At 40.7% G+C, this 24,570-nt stretch overlaps 1 protein-coding gene and 1 long non-coding RNA gene across 4 annotated transcripts; both read left to right on the forward strand.

The window, feature by feature from the left end:
* The first annotated feature begins 1,219 nt into the window (after positions 1-1,219).
* LOC138407510 (uncharacterized) lies at positions 1,220-2,093 on the forward strand. The gene is made up of 2 exons (XR_011240945.1): positions 1,220-1,332; positions 1,447-2,093. It is a non-coding gene; the product is annotated as an uncharacterized lncRNA (long non-coding RNA).
* Positions 2,094-3,024: 931 nt separating this feature from the next.
* On the forward strand, positions 3,025-19,854 carry cdca2 (cell division cycle associated 2). Of its 3 annotated transcripts, none has more exons than XM_069524238.1 (15): positions 3,025-3,408; positions 3,839-4,062; positions 4,418-4,554; positions 8,283-8,448; positions 8,822-8,964; positions 10,058-10,189; positions 12,143-12,242; positions 12,540-12,862; positions 13,269-13,320; positions 13,430-13,504; positions 13,785-13,906; positions 14,110-14,175; positions 14,415-14,486; positions 17,893-18,067; positions 18,229-19,854. In XM_069524238.1, exons 2-15 carry the CDS (start codon positions 3,876-3,878, stop codon positions 19,170-19,172), a joined length of 2,694 nt encoding a protein of 897 aa, XP_069380339.1. In that variant the 5' UTR covers positions 3,025-3,408; positions 3,839-3,875; the 3' UTR covers positions 19,173-19,854. The 3 variants fall into 3 exon arrangements, with proteins under 3 accessions (XP_069380339.1, XP_069380337.1, XP_069380338.1); XM_069524236.1 differs by having other exon boundaries at positions 3,194-3,408; positions 8,822-8,973; XM_069524237.1 differs by having other exon boundaries at positions 3,194-3,408; positions 8,822-8,973; positions 14,113-14,175.
* The last annotated feature ends 4,716 nt before the right edge of the window (positions 19,855-24,570 follow it).

Here is a 24,570-nt window from a genome sequence, read left to right on the forward strand (position 1 = left end):
TAGGTAAAAGCATAGAGCTCCGGCCTTAAAGGTTCAGTGTGTAAGATTTAGGTGAAAGGGATTTTTGGAAGAAATTGAAAATAAAATAATCCTAGTGATGTTTTCACTGGTGTGTTTCATTTAAATTGTATGAATTGTTGTTTTCTTTACCATAGCATGGTCCCTTTATATTTATAAACTTGGAGGGGGGTCCTCTCTGTGGAGGCCGCCATGTCTTTTACTGGTGGCTAAAACCAAAACCATTTGCATTTTCATGACAATTGAATTTCACCCCAGGTTCTCTTTCATGTTGGGAAGGGGAGGGTGAGATGAGGAGTATTCAGCCGCAACTTTACCTCTAGATATCACTAAATTCTACTCACTGAACATTTAAAGTCACACATGACAACTATGCCTATGACTCGCCAACGACTTTTCAACAACAACAGCACCCCCTGCTGCATATCTGTTGTAGATGTATTACTACATCGTGCTAAAACCACACATGAATGACTGGTCAACAACAATGTACAGCGTCATCAAGTGGTTTTGATTGTCTGACTAGTCAAGTAGACGAGTAGTATGTGAAACCCATAAGATGAAAATGATTTCAACAGTTTCAGTCAGTGATTTCCAACCAGGGTTTTTGTACTTCAGGGAAATTAATTTATATTTGTGATGAAAATATGAATAGTAATCCCCCAGATTTGTGTTTTGACGTAAGATAATCAAAAATAAAAATGCACGAAACTATGTCAAGTTTATCTTACTAGAGCTTCAGAATAACCAATAAACCTCCAGCTATGATGGCAGATACATCTCTGACAAACCTGCTTCCACTGTCACAATTATCTGTAAGTGTTGAGAATGGTGTCGCAGAGAAACCAGTCAGCAGGCGACCAGATATGTGGAAATTGCTAATGTGTTGGATAGATGGTTTAAATGTCCTCTGTCAGTCATAGTCAGTATTATGTTAAGAAAAAAGAGGAAGGACCAAGAACACTGGCAGCTCCACACATCTCTTGTGTCTTATATAAAAAATATTGTAACAAAAAACACTTGGAAGGGAACTGGGAGGCAAAGGTTTGCCGTTCATGTATGAGTAACTGGGCCAAACTCCTGTTTTTACATTGACTTTGCATGTAATCACATTGCTTGCAAAAGATTTGCTTCACATTTGGTGTGAATGCAGCATTAGGGTGTGGTCACACATATCATTTCCTGTGTGAGCAAGAGGAGTGAACATTTGCTTCCTGTTGCAAAAGAACTTGGCAGCGTGGCTTTGAGTTGAACTTTGGTGAACTCTGACCTGGGATATTTACTTCACATATGCACCTGTGTGACGGTACCTTTGTAAGAAATCCAAACTCACAACCTAAAATGTTTTTATTGTTGTGGCAGGATCATACAGATACAGATTCAGTGTTACATCACTGGTGAACATCTCAAGCTGTTTCATTTCCCCAGTGAGTACTGCCTGATAACAACAACAACAACAACAGTGGAGCTTCCTTCCCCTGACTCGCACAGCCTCGCCTGGTGTCAACAGAAGAAGTCACATGCTTGATGCGGTCGACAGTCCCAGCTGTGGAGAGAGGCTCGCTGTTGCATCTGATCTCCGTGTAGTCAGCTGCGCCACAGGCTCTCAAACCTCACAAAAGGAGGAACTCTGTGTGAGTGTGTGTCTGTGTGGGTACAAGGTTCACTGAGCTTTTCAACACTTCACCCACCTGTTGGGGCTTATTGATTTTCAGCTGCACAGAGGAGACTGCAAGTGATGTAAACCAGTGCAATACACATCAAAATATGATGTTTTTGATTGAATACATTTACAAGAGGCAGTGGCTAGGGGAGTACAGCGGAAGGGCTGCGGTTCAATCCCAGTCTTCCCCATCTGCATGGTGAAGTGTCCTTTGGCAAGTTACCGAAGCCCAAATTGACTGTTATAGAAAATAAAAATGCTGCCCATAGATGCAATGGATAAATGGATGTGTGAATGGGTGAATGGCAAAAAACAAACTGTACTGTAATGTGATTCATTTCATTCAGTCATCAATACTAGAAAATGCTATATAAATACAGACCATTTACCATAATAAAGTTCTGCACTTGCACATAAGTCCATGTGAGATCTTTTGACACCATGTGCCCGGGTGTAACCTGAGTTCCTCAGCGAAGGCCCTGCTGCCATTTCACAGCCTCGGCTGAGGAACACAGTGACCAGGCTTCTTCTGTCAGGGCTCCCACTCTTTGGAACAAACTCCCTGAGATCTGTTTGGCAAACTCCTTATCCTCTCAACTAAAGTCACATTTTTATAGGAGTGCTTTCTCAGGACCTGTCATCTAAAATCACTTTTAGCTTTTTATTTGTATGTTTTTATTTACTATTTACAATCTAGCACTGATCTTACTGACTGTTAAATCAATTTATAAAGTTTAATTTTTTGTCCTCTTTTCACATCTGTAACCTTTGTGCTAACATTTTTTCTGATCTAATCTCTAGTCTTATGTAAGTTATTGAAAAATGCTATAATTATCATTATCATTATTATTAGTAGTATATAGCAAATTTTCATGAGCAGGAAGAGGAAGATTGACCAGAGAGAAGGGCAGGAAGCGACGGCAGTGTGGACGACAAACCTCAGGGCAAGACTCCGGCTCGAGTTCAGGTTTTACAAACACGTCTCTGATCTCGAGTCTTTTAAAGAACGATGGTTTTTTAAAAACATACTGTGCGAGGTCATAAATGATCAGCTGTCCTTTCCACACTTTTTGACTGACTGATATATTTTAAAATAATAATAATAATAATTTCATTGTATTTATTTATTATATAAACACTAAACCCTGTGGTGTCAAAATGAAAAATGTTGTATGTAAAGTGTTTTTGTAAAAATCAAAAGTCTCTCTCCATCCATCTCTCTCTCTCTCTCTCTCTCTCTCTCTCTCTCGCTCATCTGTTTATTTGACCTTTGACTTTAACAGAGCACGCGCTATCCTGTCTTGTCTTCCTATTGGCCAGTTCATATTAAACGAGTTCCGGCCATTGGTCCCGGTCCTTCTCGGAGCCCTGAAATATACGGAAGTTAGTTCCCCTGAGCGATAAAGTTTCACAGTCGTCATCGACGTTTTTAATAACGAGATTATTTTTTTATGGATTCTACACATTTCAAAGAACACTTGATTGCACGCAGAGTGTTTTGAAGTTGAATAAGTGTGCACTAGATAGGCAGAGTTCTCCGCGGAAGGATCCACACTCCGCCGGGCTCGAGCGTGGAGCGAGATTTGAATCGCTCTCTGCGGCTCCTGTTTAAAAGTGTTTTATTTGTAGGAGCATGTGTGGAGACATTAATTAACTTTTTATGACGCACGATAGTTTTTTATAGTTTTTAGCAGCAGACCCTCTATCGTTTATCTTGGATTTTGAAGGTAAGTGTTCTATTTGCTGTCACTTCTTTCTCTTCCACGCCAGTGTTGATGCTGTTAGCTAACGTCTCGTATGAGGCTACTGTTAGCTTAAGTGACTTTTTCTAGTCGGTCAGAAATAGTAACGCCTCCGTCCTTTGTTTACTCTTTGTTAAACTATCGCTGGGCCATTTAGGTCACCGGTCAAACCATGAACACGTTCACTGTGAAGCAGACTGATGTTTCCCCCTATGTTAACGATGGTTGTCAGTTATCACCACCCAGCTAAAGATATGGGAACACTACCACCTGTAACGTCACGGATGTTAGCATGGAGTTCAGTTCATGCTAGATGTTGTATTGGAACAATAAATAATGGATTAACATGTGACTGACTGCTCCTCTGTTGTGATCCATCCTAACGTGGTCACTACTGTTGACTCTTGTGCTTCAGCTGCTCTTGAATCCCAAGATCTCTGCAAACTGTGCAGATGGAAACCACAGAGATGAACACAGCTGGCCCAGAAGGGTCTCAGAAGGAGGACATGTTGTCCCCCTCAGAAGAGAACACCCCTCCTGATGTAACAGACACTTCAGGCTCCCTGAATTTCTCCGTGCTTGGTCGGTTTGGTATCTCTGTCCAGAGCTTCACCCCAGCAGCCTCATCGGACCGCAAAGGTGAGAGCACCAGTCCTTACTCCATGCTGAACAGCATGGTCCAGAGACTTTCGATTTGGTTTGATTCTGCTGCTGTGCTCAGCCACCACTGGCCTCACAGCAGGCCACAAGAAAAGCTGTAGAAACGCTGTAGGATGTGTATTGTCTTATTTAGTCTATTCAAAACGAAATGTGATCAAATTAAATCAAAGTGCATAGTTGTCATAATTAAACCACATTCAGAGTTGTGACCAAACCAGCACCACTTGTGCATATAATCAGAGTCCAGAGAAGTCAAGGGGTAGTTTATATTTCTCATATATATTGCATTAGGTGAGTCTTACTAAAGTTTCGTTCTTCTCCATCTTGCTTTTAGATAAGTCTCGTCTAGCACAAATAAAGGCAAGGAGGCGTTCCAGCATTGGTGTGCGTGGTTCACCAGAGACAAACTCCCTCATCCGCTTCATGGCACAACAGAGACTGAAGACTCCGACAAACTTACAAACTCCACAGGTAAGAGGCTCAAGTACTAGCTCAGGAGTCAGTTGAGCTAATCTTGCACCCATCTCACACCATATCAGAGTGTCAGCTGTGTGATCAATATTGAAACTGACATATATTGGGGATACTACATATTACAATGTGGGCACTCTAGTACAGAACTTGCTTTCAACAAAAAACGGTCTGTTCTCTACAGCCTCACCAGGGGCCTCATTTATAAAACAGTGCGCAGGATTCATACTAAAAGTGTAACTAGTGCAAACTAGCCGAAAATGGCGTACGCAACAAAATATTCAGATTTATAAAACCATGTGCATTGCGCACGCACACCTGAAGAAAGACAGATGGTTGGTGACCACAGCAGTGATATTATTAATAGAGAAAATACACTGATATGCTGCTGCTGAGTAGTGACAGTGAGTTTTGTATCTACTGAACGTATTTTAATCATCCAAAACTGCAGGATTATTAAATTCAGAGACAGCTGTGATATCCCCTATCTATACAATTCAACAGAATTATATATTTAAAATGATTAAAAGAGGCTCTACATAGAAGGGTAAATATTCTACAGTGTTAATCATATCATACACAGACCTGTCCGCTAATAAACCAGAGTGGTAAGTACTTGTGTTTGTACTAGGATGATTCGGTTCTGCCGGGTTGGTCTGTGTAATACTGGACTCAGTTCAGCGCAAAGATCACAGATCTATAGAATCTATAGCTGATTAGTTATAGTCATGGGACCAAAAATCTTTGTGATCGCACTTGTTCCCCCGCATCCTAAGTTGTTTTATATCTTTTTCAATTAAAGGTTGTTATGGAACAGTTATGTAGCGCGGGCACAAATAACACTGTTGGTTTTAATATTAATGATGAAGTGGACAAATAATCTGGCTTCAGTTCACCACCTCACGTCTGCATCCTCATTTTCCTGTCTCAAAAATGTTCACAAGCATGGGTCACAGTTAGCGTACAAGTGCGCACATTCTCCCGTCAAGTTTGTTTTTAAAGATCCCAACGTTTACGTTTCAAGTTGCTTACGGATCTTTCAGGCCCCCTTTTTTGCATACGGTTATAAATGAGGTCCAAGGTGATCACAGATGCGTTAATATCAGATCAGCCAACTGAATCAACACCATTTTTGTTTGCATTGGCACACAGTGAGGTATTCAAATTCTTAAATCCTATTCAACGTAATAATGAATAAATATTGACAATCAAACATGCACTGGTTACCTGTCTGTCTGCTATGCATTTTTGATAGAAATATATAAAAAGACAAATTTAAAACAAACCCCCTATAAAGACATAATATAGTCCTTCACACCAGCTTAAATAAAATTCTCAGCATTAGTGCACTGTCCATTCAAAATGTGGTTGTTATAGTAATAATTTTTCAATCTATTATTCAATCGTCTAATTTCCACTGCACTGCTGTGTTATGAAATTGATAATTGACCCTATTTGTCAGAGACCTTTGTCAGAAAATACTGGACCACTTATTCAAATAAATTGCTGACACATACTGTAGAGTCACTAATCAAGTCATTAAGTACATCTAGATGAAATTTATACAAGTGGCCTGCAATAAATACTACATTCATGAGGATTTTAATGTTCAGGTTTTATGGAGAAATTAGGGACAACTCTCAATATAACCCTGAAAATGACTATTGCAATTAAAAACACCTCATTAAAATCTGATCATTATAATCCTCATAAAACAAGGCTTTATTTCATCTTTAACAAAATATGCAGTTAAAAAATACACGGGAAAATATATTTTTGCATCAGCAAAAATATTTGAAATGGTTGTCAGGTTGTAAAATTGTCTGGAATGTTAATTTAAACCATTTTCTTACTCATATGTGGTCACAACGAGGAAACATGTTACCATGACAGCAGCGGTGCAAAAATGACCTATTCCATGAACCACATTGTGAACAAAGTCTGTTCTCATGATCGACTGTGGCTTTAACATTTCTGTTCACTATTACTGTTTTTGTCACTGTGGGGATCCATCAAATGTGTTCATATCAGTCGATATCAATGATTATCTTTATCAAAAAGGTCACATTATTTATTTTAAGTTTGAAAAGACTAATTATTTCTCATGAGTGAAGGTTGTGGGTTCTCTTCACATTTTTTTATGAGAAAGACACTTGCCAAACAGCACAACATTTTACAAGTCTGAGGCAGATCGGTTGTGTTATACTTTCTTAGTGTGCTTACACAATGCATAAATATTATGTTTATATATTTTGGATTCTTTTCCTCACTAAGGTCGAAGTACAAGAATGTGTGTGTGTGCGCGCTATTAATGTCCAATACTAATGTGAGACATAAACATGTTGTCTTCCACAAAACAAGCCTTGACAAGATAAGTGTGAAGAGAAAGGTCACACAGTGTGAAGTGTAACACTTTGAAACCTTGTTTCCTCTGCCATGTCGAATTCATGAACGCTGAAGTGAATGGAAAGTAACAGAGAGTAGAGAACTCAAAGTGTTTCCTTATTTACCAATATTTGATTATCACACTCACCCTGAAGGTCTGAGGGGTTGCTATCACAAGTTATTTGTTTGCATGTCAGCAGAGAGGAGTCACAATAAATCCAATAGTAACCAGGCCTTTGGCATAAAAAGCATAATAACAGCTTTTTAAACCACTTCTGCACCCAAATCCTTCTCTGTTGTCCTTCGTTATTCTTAGTTTGCTCCAAACCATAAACTGTAGTTGTTTAAGATGTCTTTAGCTGCACTAGGGCGAGACAACATCTGAGTTTTTTTTTTCTGATGTTGTTGCTTTGTTAAAACATATTGTTTATACGCAGTAGCCTGGCAATCTATATTTTGATTTAAGATCTCTTGAGACACAATACTCTCAGATAGTGTTGTCAAAACATGGCGGAAGGAGTGGCTGGCAGTTGGGGGCTGTAATAGAAGGAGAACTGCCATAGCCCTAAAAAATGCTAACATGCACTTTTTCCAAATTGCGTGCGTTAAACAAACGCTGATATTTTGAGGTCGAAGTTGTCAACCATTGATAAGTAATGAAAATACTGTCATTTTTATTTATAATATATATCCTGTCAATATAAAACTTGAAATTACTATAGTTTGTGTATCAATAATTTCCTTTACAGCACATTAACAATACCATAATTAAATATTATAGTGATAAAAAAATCCTTACACCATTTAATGTCTAAAATACACAGCTTGCATAAGGAATCCGTCCTGACTCACTACATGTTGAAGATGACATATTTAGAACCAATAAATGTCAGGGGGCGGGCACTAAACAGTTTGAGTCAATGAAAGGTAGTACTCACAAGCTCATATGGCTTGTTCAGATTCAAATTTAAGTTGTGTATCTTTCTATTTGACAACAAAGCTCTTCATCTATGAAACATAGTGAGGCTATCGTGTTCAGCAGTGACCATGCTGTGGAAGTGGTTTAAGAAGTTTCTGTGGACCTTTTGTAGTTTCTTCCACCGTGAAAAGCAATTGTCCAATGTGCAGGAGGTGAGTGTGATACTGCAGAATTACTTTTTGGCTCATATTTCACTCAAAGGAAATTATTCTTTCACTGTTGGGTGGATGGTAATGACTTGGCAAACCCTCATATTTCTGCATTGTGTGTTTAAGTGATGTGATGTATGTGCTGCTTCTCAGTAATACCATGTCAGGCTGTATCACTGAGCAGGTATGTTTGTTTTTGCTGTCTCACCTCTCAGCCTGTCAGTCGTAGCCCCTTCCTTCCACGGGTGGCGTCCACACTCAGGCAGAAGATGGCCTCCTTCCAGAGCCTGATGGATGTGGAAGAGAGTGAGGTCTGTGATCCGATGCCAAGACAGGACGGCAACACTGGAGGATGCATCAAGACAAGAGATTATCTGTCTGGTGAGGCCGCCTCATTGCCACAGGATTAATAGTTTCATCTCTCAAAAAAGGATTTTTGCCAGCAGGACTTCTTCGTGATGTCTGGAGGCACTGTTAAGAAGCGGTGGATTAATGCATAGCACGGTTTAAGCACGACTCTGACAACATATCAGAGCACTTGTTTCATTTGAGCCTGGTCAGCCCCTAACTGCACCAGTTTCTGAGCTGTTTGTTGCCGAAGATAAACTTTATCTACATCCTTTTGATCAAGTTTTCTATTTACATTTGATGTGTGATATTTTTTATTTAACTGAGGTGTCCCGAATTCCCATTTGTTTTTGTTTATTTATGTAATGCTTCTTTTTGATAGGGTTATTTTTTTTCTCTCTTGCAGATGGAAGCAGCAAGGAGAACCACCCACCACTGATGATGCCCTCAGCCAAGAAGAGGAGGTGCATGGCCCCCCTTGAAAGCTGCGAGGTGGAGATTAGAGAGGCCAGCGCTCCTGTCCTCCAGTTCCAGTTGAAGGAGCAGGAGGTACGCTCAGTAAGACCATCATGTACCTAATTTGTCTTGAAGGGCTTTACCTCTCTGTACTTCCATTGAATCCTCTGATTATTTTTAACTCTATGAAAAGGTAGATTGCAGTGCTTCACAGGAATCCACCTATAATGATCCAAGAAGAGGAAAAAAAGAAATTCTATTCAAGCACTGGGTAATAGTCATTAGTATTATTCATGTATTATTATTGCATCTTCTTGGTCTTTGGTTTTTGAACGTTGAGCATTTACTTTTGCAGTTTTATGTATATATATATATATATATGGTAACACTTTATATTAGGGAACACACAAAGTGAACATATCCAAGCACTTGATTGTAATTCATGAACAACAACTTCCATACTTACCATCAATAAGCAGTAATTAGGAGGTTATTAAGGGAAAACTGTTAATCAATGGAGTAGTTGCAGAATAAGGCCATTAAGAATAAGGCATTAATAAGTGCTTTATAATGACTAATAAAGAGCCAATATGTGTCTAATATCCATGCTTATAAGAATCTAGTTTAATGGTTGATATGTGTTCCCTAATATAAAGTGTTACCAAATATATATATATATAACACTAAAAACTCAACGATAACTTTTAGCCCCTATAAGGAGTTTTTAACTGGTTGTGGAAGGGCCTTATTTTAATATTGCTGCCTCTTTATGGCCTACTACAGCCAATGAGACAATCAGGGACAAAATTGGCTTTTCCTATAAACTATTCTCAATGTCTGTCGCCAGGACAGATTACCCATGAGGTCAGAGCGGTGGTCTGAGAAGAGGATGTAAACAGATGCAGTCCTTATCATATCTTTACAGTAATAGCATTTTAAAGAGAGCTGTGGTGTCGCAATGTTTTCTTGGTATGTGTGCTGAACTTGCTACATATGTTTTTTTCCCTCCTTCCAAAACAAATGCACATGCTGTCTGGACCAACGTTTTAACAACAGTTGACAGTTGAAACCCAACCACTCAGACAGAGAGGCGCAAGTTCTTGACTTTCTGTGGCCATGTAGTTCTCTTCTTGTTGTGCGGTGCTGCAGAATGAAAACAGTGGGAATTCTTTAATCATGTCCACAGGAAGAGGAAGAAACGGCGACGCAGGTTTTGAAACAAGTGGCAACATCCAGTGAGACTGTGACAGAAACCCAGCCTGAGCTTATTTCCCCACCTCCACCACCAGCCACCTGTTCCCCTACCAAGATCCAACAGGTTTGGATCCACACACACACGAATAGGAAAAATTGCATAGAAATTAAAAGACAAAAAGTCAGCAAAAAAAAAACGACCAGACTCCGTAAGATTCAAGCAGAAATATTTAAATTGCCACAGTGAAGTGACTTGGATGCGATATGAGCACAGTAATCAAATGTGTCTCAACTGAGGCCACACAGCAGGTGATAACAAGACAGACCTGCTCGAGCCAAACTGCGGGTATGTCCTCCATTAACCAAGAGCTGTCTTCCCTGAAAGTTCTCAACATGTGTGGCCATGCCCAAGTGAGAGAGAGAGATTATTTTCCGTTACTACATTTAGGTAATTTAGATACTGTGTACTCGCTGTTGTTTTTTCTTTATTCTCTGTCTTAGTTTAATCTAAGATAGAGTGCGTTCAGAGAACATTTAATTTATGTCAACCTCCAGCAGCGACAGGAACAGGCTGCGTACACACTGATGCTTCAGGATTTATCATTTAATGATCTCTTATATAATAATGTATCAGTCAGATAACCAATACTTATACTTTAATACTTTCTCTACATCTTGCTATTAATACTCAATTAAATTAAATGTGTAAAAAAGGTTTTATATTTTGTTAAATTGTGTACTTATATTGGCTGAAATATTTTCAACAATGGTCAAACTCTGAGAAATCAAGTAAACTAGACATTTCATTGTGGTTAACTTATCAATTCTGTCATATCCACTTTACCTGTGGCTTTGTCGGTATCTGCTTTAACTTCTGGGGTTTAACAAAGGAAAAACACACTAGCCAGTCAGCTCTTTTTCTCTTATTGGATCATTACTATTCAATGCTGTTTACTGCTTAACATGAATACAACTCTTATTATATTTTATCTTGTCTGTGAAAGTGAACATAAGTTGTGTCAGGTACTTCTTAGTCAGCAGTGGTGGTGAAGACAACAAGTGTCATGACCCATCACGGCTTAATGGCGTCATTAAACTAGATCCTGTGTTATTGTTTTGGTTGAGAAACTCCAAGCGGCCAAAGTTACATATTGTAAATTTAAGTGGGATTTTCATGCAGCACTTTTGCTTACAATATATTTTAAGGGGCCTGATTAATTATGTGAAGTTAATATTAATTTCTTTTTTTAAATAAATGTGGAGACTTGTAGATTGATGGAGGGAAAAAACACAACATAACATGGGTCGGAATATAAACAGTATTAGCCTCAGTTTCCAACATTTCCTTCACACGATACATCATACAAACAAAGTTTTCCCCCACAGCACCACTGGTGAGTTTTTATTATGAAGCAGCTCTATTGAAAGCAGTTTATTAGTCACTGAAGTCAGCACTGACTGCTGCAGTAAAACACAACAAAATGTTTCAATAGGGACATGAACTTGTGATATGAGAAAGATGTGTTGGAATAAGCAACTATATTAGGCCCTGGTATTAAGAATTGGTGTTTTTGGACTACCACTATCTCAGTTCATAATGTATCTATCTATTTCTAACCAAGCTGACTAATTCACATATCATGTTTTGTTTGTTTAACTACATCCACTAACAGAAAAGTAAAAACAACATTAAGCAGATTTTAAAGAGGTTACATGAGAGAGCTTTTCTCGACCAATCACACTAATCTTTGGATTCCAGACTTGAGGAAGTCACTGCACATGGTTCAGATATAGGTCATGTATGTGAGATCAATTTTCTTATATAATTCCTCAGCATGAAAGTCTACAAGTGTATTTCCCCAACTGTTGAACCTTGCTTTTAAATATTGCAAAGAAAGGAAAGTAACAGGAACATCTACTGTGAGCTTCATTAGATGAAAAGACTGATCCCCATGTACAATGTTCTAATATAAGACATCTTTTATTAACACTTACTCTTACTTGACAAGCTGTATTGTAAAGTCCATCAGACTGCAGTCACACAGATTGGGGGATCTCATCTATTCTCTTTCAACAGAATGGTTTCTTTGAACTCCAAAGCCTCAGTCGACCACTGACTGCTGTCTCCCCTTTCCACCTCCCCTCTCTCCCTGGTCTGCTGGAGATGAAACCCACAGGTAAACACACACTATGCTCTGATGCTGTGTTAGAGGAAGTGGCCTTTTCTTTTGGTTTAGCCTGGCATTTTAAGCCAGGATGACAAGAAATGTGTTATTGAGCAGTGCGCTTCTATGAGCAAATTCAGCTTTCCCTATGTTGATACCAAAGAAATGACATAGCTGGTGTTTTTGAAGTTTGCTCAACTATTAACAAATAACAGAGCTTATAAGAGTTTATCATTGTTTAATAAAGAGCAAACGTCGAGGATTTGGTTGTAAATTCAAGGTTTTACTCTGCTCTCTGCATTGCAATAGACGATGACTCCACTGGGACGTCTGCTGTTAGGAAGACAAAGAGGGTGCGCTTTGGAGGTCTGCTCTCTCCAGAGTTATTTGATAAGAACCTGCCTCCCAGCACCCCGTTACAGAAGGGTGGCACGCCGGCCCGAGCACCCACACCAGGCGGGGGGTTACAGCTGCGCTCACTGCTGAAGACGCCGCAGAGGAGTGAACCCCAGACGCTTCAAGCTCAGTCAGACTTCTCCAGCCCTACTGTCTTTGGTGCCTCCCCTACACTCGCAATGCCTCGCAACTTCAGAAGGAAGTCTGTGGAAGAAGACAGTGAGGAGGATGGAAAGGTAAACTGGCTGCCAGGGTTGTCTTGATTGTGTGTGACATTGAATATTAATAACTCTGTTAAACAACCTGGATAATCCAGTCAAACTAGATCGTAGAAGTTCTATTGCATTCATTCTTCTTATGTATCGTGTACTAGGTATAGGAACAGGTCTAATAAACAGGTTACACTCAGCCACAAACCTCCAGGAAACTTGTTCAGCTTTAATTGTTGTTAGTCCTGACATGGCTACATGTGGTTTTTCCCTTGCCAAGGCTCAGTGTTTTTTACTTTCACGTTATAATTAGCCTTGTTGTTGTAGTAGTTGTGGTTCATAATTGTATATAACTTCCAGGATTATATTCACTATCTTGTTCCTATAAATTCATCCCTAAGCAACATTGTTTTTCTTTATTTTCTGATTTCAGATTGTTTTCCCTTCAATGGAGGAGATCGACTATGCAGTGACAAGTGATACAGGTTCATTATTACACATTGACCCCTGAGGATTTCATCTGGTTGTCTCAAGTAGAACTTAATTAAACTCTGTTTATATATTAACAGCTCTTCCTATGTGTTAATATTTCAGGATATCTGTTGGACTCCCAGCCACTGAACTTAAACTCTGCTTTCCATGAGGAGTCTCTGTCTCAGACAGTGACAGGTGAACTGACAACATACTCCATTTCTTTTCCTTTCATTGACACTTAATGTCTTCATTCCTCCGATCTCTGCCTTATCCTGACAAACCCAGCAGTGTCGTGCTACAATACAGCTCAGGATTCTCATCATAGAGAAACAGCTTAAGAAAAAAGCCATTTTCATAGTTTTCATAGAGCTCAAATGATAAACATGGTAAACAACAAAGGTATGGGACACATGTTTAGTTTGCTGTTGGTTATCATTTGCCATACTAATCCACAATCAATCCTTTGTCACTTTAGAGTCAGAGATTAAACCCAGCTCAACGTCTCAGATGGTCGTCCTGGATGAGCCTGCATCTTCACCAGAGAAGAAGAAACCTGAAACTCCAGCTCCGGTCAGGTCTAACAAACGGAGGAAAAAGGTCTGACATCATTGCAGCTTTAGTTGTTTTGTTTTGTTTTTTTAATTTTCTTACATAGGTCATTGTCGACATATTTTTTCAGGAAACGTGTTTGGCTTCACATTTACAGTTACTGTCTTAAAATTGCCAAAGTAATTTCCACTTTTCTTTCTAGAACCTCACACTGTTACATTTCATGTTATAAAAATACATTTGTGTCTTAGCAGCCAGAAGCAGTGTGTGAATCTACAAGTGAGGCTCCAGCTCTCTCCGGCAGTCGAAAGAGAAAGGTCTGCTATTATCACAAACTACACCCAGTTTGATCAAACTTCCAGAAATCTCCAGTTACTAGACTAGATTGTCTGTTTTAATAATTCAGGGGTCATAACATGCTCCATCTAATCCTCTATTTAATTCTACTGGTTCTGAACTAAATCAGATCTGAAGATCTTCACTTCATGTCTGTGAGAGAGTGTGGCAGCGACACTTTTATATAATGTATATCCTCATGCCAACTCTGCTCCCTCAGCAACCAGAGGAGAGCGAACCTGTGAAGAGGTCGACACGCTCTGCTGCCAAGACGGCCTCTGGGAAGATGAAGGTGAGCTGGCAGAGGCTGCTTCTTTGATTTCTCTTTACAACCCTTCACTGAGGGACCTGCAGATGTTTCTGTCTGGGAGGCAATCATGGAGCTGCACAATGTGACTACAGCTTACTCTGGCTGAGTTAAGGAAAAGATGTGTGTGTGTGTGAGAATGTGTGTGTGTGAGAATGTGTGTTTATACGCTTCTACACCACTGCAGATTTATCATGCTCACCACATGATCATAAATCATAAGATTTCTATTATGAAATCTTTAAAGTAATTCAAGTTGTGCCAAGAGTGGAGAAGCTGCTCTGCTCTCACAGATAATAGAACAAAGCCATTTGACAAGGCTCATAAGTTAAGAGTGTTTTTTTTTTTTTACAGCTTTATTATGACTCATGTAGCCATGTTAAAGCATAGGGTTGATCATATTTCTTACCCTGTATTTTAATGTTCTTACAGCTTGCATGGAAGCATTTTATTTTCTGGTTGTTTGTCCTTGTGTACGCCTGTCTATCTCATTCTCCTGATTGTCATATCTCAGAAACGCAACAAGGGAATGTTTTCAAATTTGGCCCATGGTTCCTTGAATGTACTTGAATTGATAGATTTTGGGCAAAAATAGAAGCTTGAAGTTATTCATTTTAGAGTAATTTTAGAAATGATGCTTTGTGTCTCCTGTCAGCTCGTCAACTTGTAAATATTATAAATCTGTCTCTTGTCAATAAACTTAGAGAAGTCAAGAGACCACATATTCGACCACATCACTGTAACACAGGACAGCAGTCAAGACCGCAGGTCCTGAGCAATGCAGCAAGCGAACAAATGCATTCACATACAGCTGCTCAAAAAATTAAGGGAACGGTTAAATCACAAACAGGATCTCAATGAACAAAATATTCATGTTGAAAACTTTGTTTGCTGATGTACATTCTGTTATTCATTGAGAACTAACATAAGAACCATTAATGGAAACCAAAATCATTAACCCCTTGAGGACTGGATTCAAAATCACACCAAAATCAAAGTGAAAAATTGAAATCCCAGGCTGATCCAACCTGTGTGAATTTTCATCACAACTCATAATGTGATGCAGTAGTGTGTATGGCCACCACGTGCCTGTGTGCAATCCTGACAGCATCTGGGCATGCTCCTGATGAGTCGGCGGATGATGTCCTGGGGGATCTCCTCCCAGAACTGGATCAGGGCATCAGTGAGCTCCTGGGCAGTCTGTGGTGCTACTTGGTGGCAATGGATACACCGATATATAACGTCCAAGACATTCTCAATCGGATTTAGGCCTGGGGAACGTGAGGGTGAATCAATGGCATCAATGCCTTCGTCATCCAGGAACTGCCTACACACTCTGGCCAATCCATCTCTGAGGATTTCATCCCAACACTGAACAGCATTCACATTACTATTAGTTCGCACATGGAGGTCTGTGGGACCCTCCAAGGATAAGCCTCCCCTGACCTTCGATGACCCACCACCAAACCTGTCATGCTGGATGATGGTACAGGCAGCATAACGTTCATCACAGCTTCTCCAGACTCTTTCACGCCTGTCACATGTGCTCAGTGAGAACCTTCTCTCATCTGTGAAGAGAACGGGGCACCAGTGGTGGACCTGCCAGTTGTGGTGTTCTCTGGCGAATGCCAATTGAGCTGCACGGTGCTGGGCTGTGAGCACAGGTCCCACTAGAGGACGACGAGCCCTCATTCCACCCTCAAGGAGTCTGTTTCTGACAGTTTGGTCAGAAACAAGCACACCTGTAGCCTGCTGGAAGTCATTTTGAACTGCTGGGTTGATGCCCTTCGACGGCCCTGTCCAGCTCCTTGTGTAACAGCCGGTCTCCTGGTATCTCCTCCATGCTTTTGAGACTGTGCTGGGAGACACAGCAAACATTCATGCAATGGCACGCTTAGATTTATCTGTGGAATCTGAGTGGGCTGCAGGGGCCTCATGGCCTCATGCCATCATAAGAATGGCACGAGCAAAATACAAAACTGGAGAAAAATCAAATAGGAAGGATATGGAGAGAGACATTATCTCACTTGCAAACCATTCCCTTTTTGGGGGATGTCTTGCTGTTAACTCCATTGCACCTGTGGTTACTTTCAATTTGAACCAAAGCAGGTAAAATTGATTGAAAATCGTTTACGCTTCCTAAATGGACAGTTTGCTGTCCCGGTGGGTTAATTGACTTGGTGTTATACAGTGATGGTCAAGTGTTCCTTTCATTTTTTTTCTCTCCTCTCATGCTGTGTCAGAGCTGTTTTCAGAGATAGCTGTCAATGTTGTTTCTCTTATCAGACTTTAGCTTTATTTTGCTGCCAATGTGTCAGAGGGTGAATTACCTTTGAGGTCTATTCAGTAAATATTTGTTAAAGCACCTTTGACATAATCATTAAGAAAAAACGAAACAGAATACTACTGAGAATTAAAATAGTCCTTAATTTGAGATCATTTAGGTTGCTTTTGAATTTGATAATTTATTCCTGTATAACAAGTACACCAGCTAATTTTGCTGTGATTATCTACCATGAGAACCTGTGTCTAACATGCACATGTGGTGCTGGAATGAGTTTCATTTATTCAACTAATCTCTTTCTTCTTATAATCCTTTCCTGTCCTGATCCACTCAGTTATTTACTGTTGCTGTAAAGTACCGTGTTTATGGGAAGAGCCTCCAGACCTCCAGCCTATTTATCTTCCAAGTTTGTCTCCCCATAACCAGGCACCAATGTTCGAGCCTTTCTCTTTTTAATTAATGTCTGTGAGCTTCTGTAGAGCCAGATTTTTTCCATAAAAATTCTTAATGTTGTAACAGTAATTAACCTTCTTCTCTGCGTCTCAAACTCTGATATGGGTCCTCAAATATGAGGCAAATGAGCCTGGAAAATTGGTAAGAAGTTGAATTTTATGTGAAGGATGTGTGGGAATAAGATGAATCAGTCTTTGAAAACCCACACACACAATACTTGGTTGTATGATACATTCAGTGCTGGTTATATTTTTATATTGTCAACTCTGAGAGAAAAAGAGAATCACCAGACTTAAGCACATTGAGACAAGAATAATATGTAGTAGTTGACATAACATTCCCGATGCATTGGGCCAGTTATCAAAACCAGTTATAAAAGTTGCAGTCTGGATAGCTGTAGATATTTTGACAGTGGTTCACATAACAACAACAACAACAACAGTCAATTTCCTGAGGTTGTAGTCGCTGCCTCTTTTAACAGATTTGTAGTTTTTGTGTCTCTTTTTTTTTCCTTTGCTTTGTACATACAGGTTCTCCATCAGGGCTATGTATCAGTCTAAGTGGGTTACTATTCATCAGTTTAACTAAACGTTTGAGACTAATTATGAGAGAAGGAGTAAAGACCTGCTCACGTTGCAGATTGTGTTTCCACAGATGACTTCTGCAGCAGCACGTCGTTGGAACAGGGACGTGGACCGCTCCCTGTACGGCTCTCGGGAATACGCCTCTAAGAACCCCACCCTGAGTCCCATTACTGAGAGACTGTCTTTCATCGGTCAGTCTCCGGCTGCACAGCAGGCTCCCTCTGCAAGCTGCACAAAACACGCAGGTAATAACAAACCTTGTTTGAGTTTAAGAAGCAGTAGTTAATTAAGCTTGTTTTCTTTTCTGTTGGCTGGAAAAAACATTTGTAATCCCAGTATTTTCTTTCTATTTACATTCTGCTCAAGCAAACAACCCTTTAAAATCCACTCCCATTTCTCCCAACAGCTCCAACCCCAGAGACCCACTCGAACCCGGAGACTGCTAACAGCAGGGAAGCAACAGACGAGCTCATTGTGACACACGACTTAGAAAATCCATCAGAAGAAACCGTCAAATCTCCATACCCCAGTAAAGAAAGCTGTGTGAGGAAAGGCAGGAGGCTGATGGGGCAGAGGTCCAGAGGGAGAGGAATGAAGAAAAGGAAGGTCAGTGTTGCTGTCTGCAACTTGCTCTGTGAGGAGCCTTGCGAGGAGACTGGAGGACCAACAAAGGAGCACTGTGAAGACCAAACCACTACAAAGCCTGAGGCATCAAGGGAAACCCCATTGTGCCACACAGCACCTTATCAGAGAGCGGAGGACATAGAACTTGAAGCCAAGACTCCTGCAGATATACCCAGCACTAACTCAGAAGGGAAGTCAGAGTGTCCCGCCAGTCTTAATGCTCTCCTTCCTTCAGATGAAGAACTGAACGACTTGAGTGCACCAGCAGAGTTCTCACAACGAAAAGCTGAGGGCAGGAGCAGCTCTGTAAACAGTTCAGTTGACCAGGAGCAGGGGAACCAGGTACAGGAGCACCAAATGAGCCATGAAGTGGAGGATAACCACCAGGGAGACCAAGCAGCGAACCGGCTTGAAAACTGCAGGTCGAGCTCAGGCAGTCAGGAAGAGGAGGGACCCTTTAATTCAGACCTGGCTCCTTGGCAGGCTGACTTTAATTTTGAAGATGTATTTAAATCTGTCACCAGTAGAGGGCAGCGCTCTGTACGCCGTAGCTTGAGGAACCAGAGAAATGAGGTCCAGAGCATCGGGGCAGGTCTCGCCTGGCTGCCTCGTACCTCACCCGACTCGAGTAAAAAGGCCCGAAGGAAAACGCGGGGCTGCCGGCTCAGCGCTGCTCTCCCTGCCCAACCTTCAGTCTCTGAGGAGACACAGGACAACTGTTCATAAGACTTTAAACTGACGACATCAGATTAAAGGGAATAATTGATATATTCATTCCACTGTGATACAAACCTCACCTCCCTGTTTCATTAGATGCAACAATTTTTCCAAAGAGCAACTTAATAGTTTTACATCTAGAATCTGAAATGTTTTCTCCCTGTGTGAATTATTAGAGCTGACCAGTTATTTGTTGCCAGATTCCTGCTGGTAACCAAACCAGTCAATATACAGAGTCCAGTCATGTCTACTGACCACTTCCCAATCAATAACTGCCTGCTCCTCAGCTGGTAATCAAAGTGCATCTTCAGTCTCCCTCTCCAAAGTCACTGGATCAAGCACGTCCAAGTCGATATCTATTCGTTGTGGATAGATGGCTTATTCCAGGAGGAGGGGGTGGATGGAATTCAATCTATAGATGGATAGAATGAAATAAATAGTAATGTAGGCAGTAAATGGGCCTTGCACACAGAAATTGAATCAATAGGCTCAGGTAATTCTGCGTTTGGCTGCTGGAATGTTTTTTTTTTCCTCTGTCATTCTGTTGACATGTCCAGAAGACGTCCCTGTTTCTCCCTGTTGTTTTCAAGCTGTTGGTCCGTTTTTAGACTGGTGATGATTTCCAGTCAAGTTGAATTTGTCTTGTACATTGCATCAAATTAAATGTGACCTGGTGTTTCTGCTCAAAGTCTACCTTGCTACTGTTAAAATACTTTGCCACCCCACTTTACCAAACTGCGGTAATTTAAACAGACTATTTAAGATGAATTTGGCAGCAGTTCGTCTGGATAAACGCCTATCTCCTCAAATGTGATGTTCCAGCTGTGTTCCAGCTTTCCCTTCACATTAACCAGAACCACCATCGTTATATAAATGACTATTCTGATCTTCATTTTGAACCCAGCCAAATATCTGGAAGTAAAATGACCTGTGACCTTAGATTCCACCAGCCAGAGATTCAAATCAGCTCCATCCATCTGTCAGAGAGGAACGAGCGCTAACAAATTGAATTTCAGACTCAGTTCACACAGGAAAATTGGCTGCTGGAATTATGCAACGATGTAATCTATCCATCACAGAGTAATTGACTCGTCCCTTCTACATCAAGTCAGAGTTACTTGGCTGAAGGACACCAGAGCATTCTGTGTGCTCCTGGTATGTGCCAAGGTCTCTGTATTCTCATGGAAGATGGATGGACACAATTGCAAACCAAGTCATGCAGTGCTGTGTCCACCCAGTGTGGCCACGCTGCCATCTGGTGGCGGCTTTCAGGACTTGCACATAACCAGTTGCTCTAAGACAGTCAACTTGGTCACCTGTGAGTAGATGAGAGAGTAGCTGACGTTATTATAAGGACAGGAGATATTGGAATAGATACTAAAGCGGTGCGTTGTTGGACGCCACTGCTGAGACCAGTGTGTGTGTGGTCTGTGGCATCATGTGCTCATTTAAAGACTCATCTGATTCTTAACTGGGAATATCTGAAGTGTGCAGTTATACTGGGGCACCTCTATACAAGTAGCTGAGGGATGTTTTTTCTGTGTGAGTGAGAGAGAGGGGTGTGAAGCTGAGTCCCCTGTCCCTGGCAGACGGGCATAGTGAAGACGGCTTAACACAGGAACAATGGGGTCCTTTGACCAAAACGACGCCCCCAAGACATGTGGCCTCCTATTACCGTGGCAACCCCCCATGGGACAGGGAGCGGGGCTGACAGCTGGAGAGGAGGACTCACAAAAATGGAGTCCATTTCTTTGCACTGAAGCTGCCCGACTCTATATCTTCTCCCTCTTCTCGCTGTCGTCCTCGACTCCTGGCCCTCATGAATGTGGTTACATCTCATTTTACTGCTTCATGTGATTGACTTTATGGACCTGATTCATCACCTACAATTCATCTAGACATAGAAAAGAAAAACCCACAGAGACAAAAAATAAATCAGCTCTTAATAGGCCGTGATCACTGTCAGTAATAATAGAACATTGATCGCATTGAAAAATATGGGCCTGAGCCCTGAGATTTCACACTCACTGTACATGTGATTTTACGGCTCATTTTACAACGGATGAGAACTTTCTCTGCCGACACAAAGAAGCATAATAAGTTATTTGTACTTCCAGATTTAGAGACTTTGGTCTTTCAATTAGTTAATTAGTGTCTGAATGGTATTAAGTTGTCCCGCTGCCTCTGCCCTTTCAGCGCTCTGAGCTGTGAGCCCTCTATTATTGATGCTGAGAGGCGTGCTCTCTAAGCCCTGCACTACTCTCCTACAGAGCTGAGGACAGCAGGAGCAGGCCAACTAAACAAAGGCAGGACAACAACAAGAGACCTTCCAGCTACTCTCACTTTGGTTTGCTGTCCTGGTGTGTCTGCATGTTACTGATCACTGGGGCTGCAGCCAACAACTCTTTTCCCCATCAGTTAATCTGCTGATTATTTGGTCTGAAGTCCAGAAAAGTGAAAAATGTGATCATTTTCATATGTTTTTGTTATCAAAATAGCTGCAGAGTCATTTTCTGTTGATTTATGAAGGGACATAATGTTGACCAATTGCAAGTCACACTCAGCTGTCAATCATGATGTCTCTGCCTACTTTTATATCATCAAATAACTAAATCAAACTTACTGGAAAAATAAACACTGTGACAACCATCAGTGTGATGAGGGCAACTTAAAATGACAGAAACTAATTTATTCAACAGGAACTTTGACTTTTTAGTTTGGTCCACGTCCCATCCACTAACATGGAGGTGGGGGGATTTTTGACCTATACTGCAGCCAGCCACCAGGTGGCAAACAAGGTGCTTTAGCTTCACTTTTGCAGAGCAGTCATGTCATCCATCTTAATATACAGTCTGTTGTGTTATGTTAGTGACATCACATGATGTCACTGACCCTCACTGTCATGTTGCATTGTGGGTAACATAGGTAGCAGGTTGTTAATAATGAAGAATGCTTCAGATAAAAAAACACCTTTCAATCTCAACTGTGATCCTTTCCCCCCTCTCTGAAGTCCCACACCTCTGTGAATGAATTTACTGTGATAAAATCAAACGGCTCAGAATAAAAGACAAACTACTGTTTTATTTATTTTTTTAGCTTGAGCCTCCAGAGCTCGATGCAGGGATCCTTCAAATGTCTGGAACTCTACTCCAGGGGTCAAAACCATTTCTACCTAAATGTATTCCTTCATTCACATTCAGTGACATATCCTACAGAGCAGTATCCTACTTTCTCTGTTTCTGCTTCTTCTGTAAACATGTGCAGAGTGAGGCCAGAGCAGGAAAAGCAGGTGTCATCCTGTTTCTGTCCGCAAGAAAACTGGATTCATGGTCAATTATTGGATTTTTTATTTTACTACATCACTGTTGGTGTTCTAGCTAAGAGCATTCTAAGTGTGAGAACACATCATTGTCATACTCCTTCAATGCAATATGATTAATTGGACAATTATGTATGATATCATTACATAAATGTAAGAGTGATCACATCATGTATCTCTCTCTCGCTCTCGTTGTCTCTCTCTCTGTGTGTGTGTGTTGCACACCTCACACTGAGCTGCCCAGTAACATACCTGTACACATCTTCATGCAAGTCTGAACTTGACTCACTCTTCACTGATACAATGTGAAGAACATGGTCTGCAGGTGGGGAACCGTAGTGTCTCTTTAAATGTTAACGACACATTTACTCATATACTGAAAACCTTTATTAGACCATCTGTCCAATTTCAGTGTTGTAGGAAACCTGAATTTATTACACTGGATTGTAGAATCCTAAAGACGTCGAAACCAACTGTAGAGAATATAACCATGAGAGTGATTTGTAATGATGATGTGTATCTTTCTTGTAGTGAAATGAAAAAAATGACACTCAGCGAAGGTGCTTCAAGTTCTCTGGGTCATTAACAATACAAATGCCAAAGTGAAGCCAATAACATTAATGCTTTTTTGAGATATGTGTTCCACATACAGAGAGACAGAGATTTATGGAATAGATAGAGAAATAGATGTAGTCAGGACTGATCATGTATTTTCCATCACTAATTTAATTATTTTATTTTATTGACCCATTTTATATCCACAGGGGCACTTTGGAAACTTCCTGAGATGTTGATGCATCTGTATCCAGGATGTCCTGCAGGGTTTGAATCTCTGGATTCATGTTCTCCCCACGTTCACATGAATTTCCTCCACACTCCAGAAACATGCAATCCCTCTGGACATGGATGTGAGCCGTTCCTTTCTGGCTCTGTGTAGTGGACTATGGACCTGTCCGGGGTGTATATTCCCTTCAGCCTGTTGCATGCTGGGAAATGTTCCAGACCCACTCCCTCTGTATGTTTTTAATAGAAACAGCTATGAGGAAATAATCAACTAAAAGTGCTGCAGTGCAGACCTGCATCAGAAATGCTCAATGATATTAAACTCTTTTCTACCTGACACATGCTGGTCCTGGGGGGTGAAGTCAGCTGAGGCAACATCATCAACATGGTGTCTACTGAGAAAGCAGCCAGTCTACCATAGCAACTGGAAGACTAGAACTGTTGCTATTTCTTGAAGAAATCCCTGAAGAGATGCTCCATCTCCAACTCTGCTCAACTGTGTGAGCATCGAGCTGAAGGCAGTTGCTACTTCTGCAAAGGGGCCTCAGAGATTTAGTTTAAGAAGTGTTGCAAACTCAGTGCTAGTAAATAAAAATATGTTGCACTCATAAACCAGGGCTCTTCACAAGACACATTTTAAAAACAAACAATACTAATAATAAATAAGCTGAATATGTTTTTAGACTTGATAACTATATGTCTTTGTCAGTCCGTCAGTCCTGTTATATTCCTGACTGAATATCTCAGCCATTGGATAGTCATGAGACATTCAGGGTCCCCAGAGGATGAAAGCCCTGATGTTTCCTGTAGTACCACCATAAAGGTGATATTTGCAGTTTTGAGTGAAATACCTTGACAACTATCACGGAATTGTGTGTCGACAATCATGTCTCTTATCTCCCGACTTTCTATTAGCGCCACCTGCTGGTCAGAGTTTTAATTTCTCCAATACTTTTGTTTATGATCAATTCTTGCAAAACTATAATAACTCCCATCAGCCTCAACTGTACTTTGTATACAACACTAAGTACAGTTGAAGCTGATGGGGAAGGTGGGAAAAGTAAAAACAATATTCTGATACTGAGTCATAATATCTCTTCTTAAAAATCTAATTTAGGTTAAACATTTGCATTTTAAATTAAAGTGTCAATAGACATCCACACTGAGGTCTATTATTGGTCAGCTCAGTTAGTTTACTGGTGACCATAAACTATAGGCTGTACAGAAAGATGGACGACATGACAGCTCCTCAAAAGTGAAGCCAAAATCTCATTCGCCACCTGGTGGCTGGCAGCAGTATAGCTC

This window comes from Paralichthys olivaceus, chromosome 4 (genome assembly GCF_024713975.1).
Source record: "Paralichthys olivaceus isolate ysfri-2021 chromosome 4, ASM2471397v2, whole genome shotgun sequence".
In the NCBI taxonomy this organism is placed as follows: domain Eukaryota; kingdom Metazoa; phylum Chordata; class Actinopteri; order Pleuronectiformes; family Paralichthyidae; genus Paralichthys; species Paralichthys olivaceus.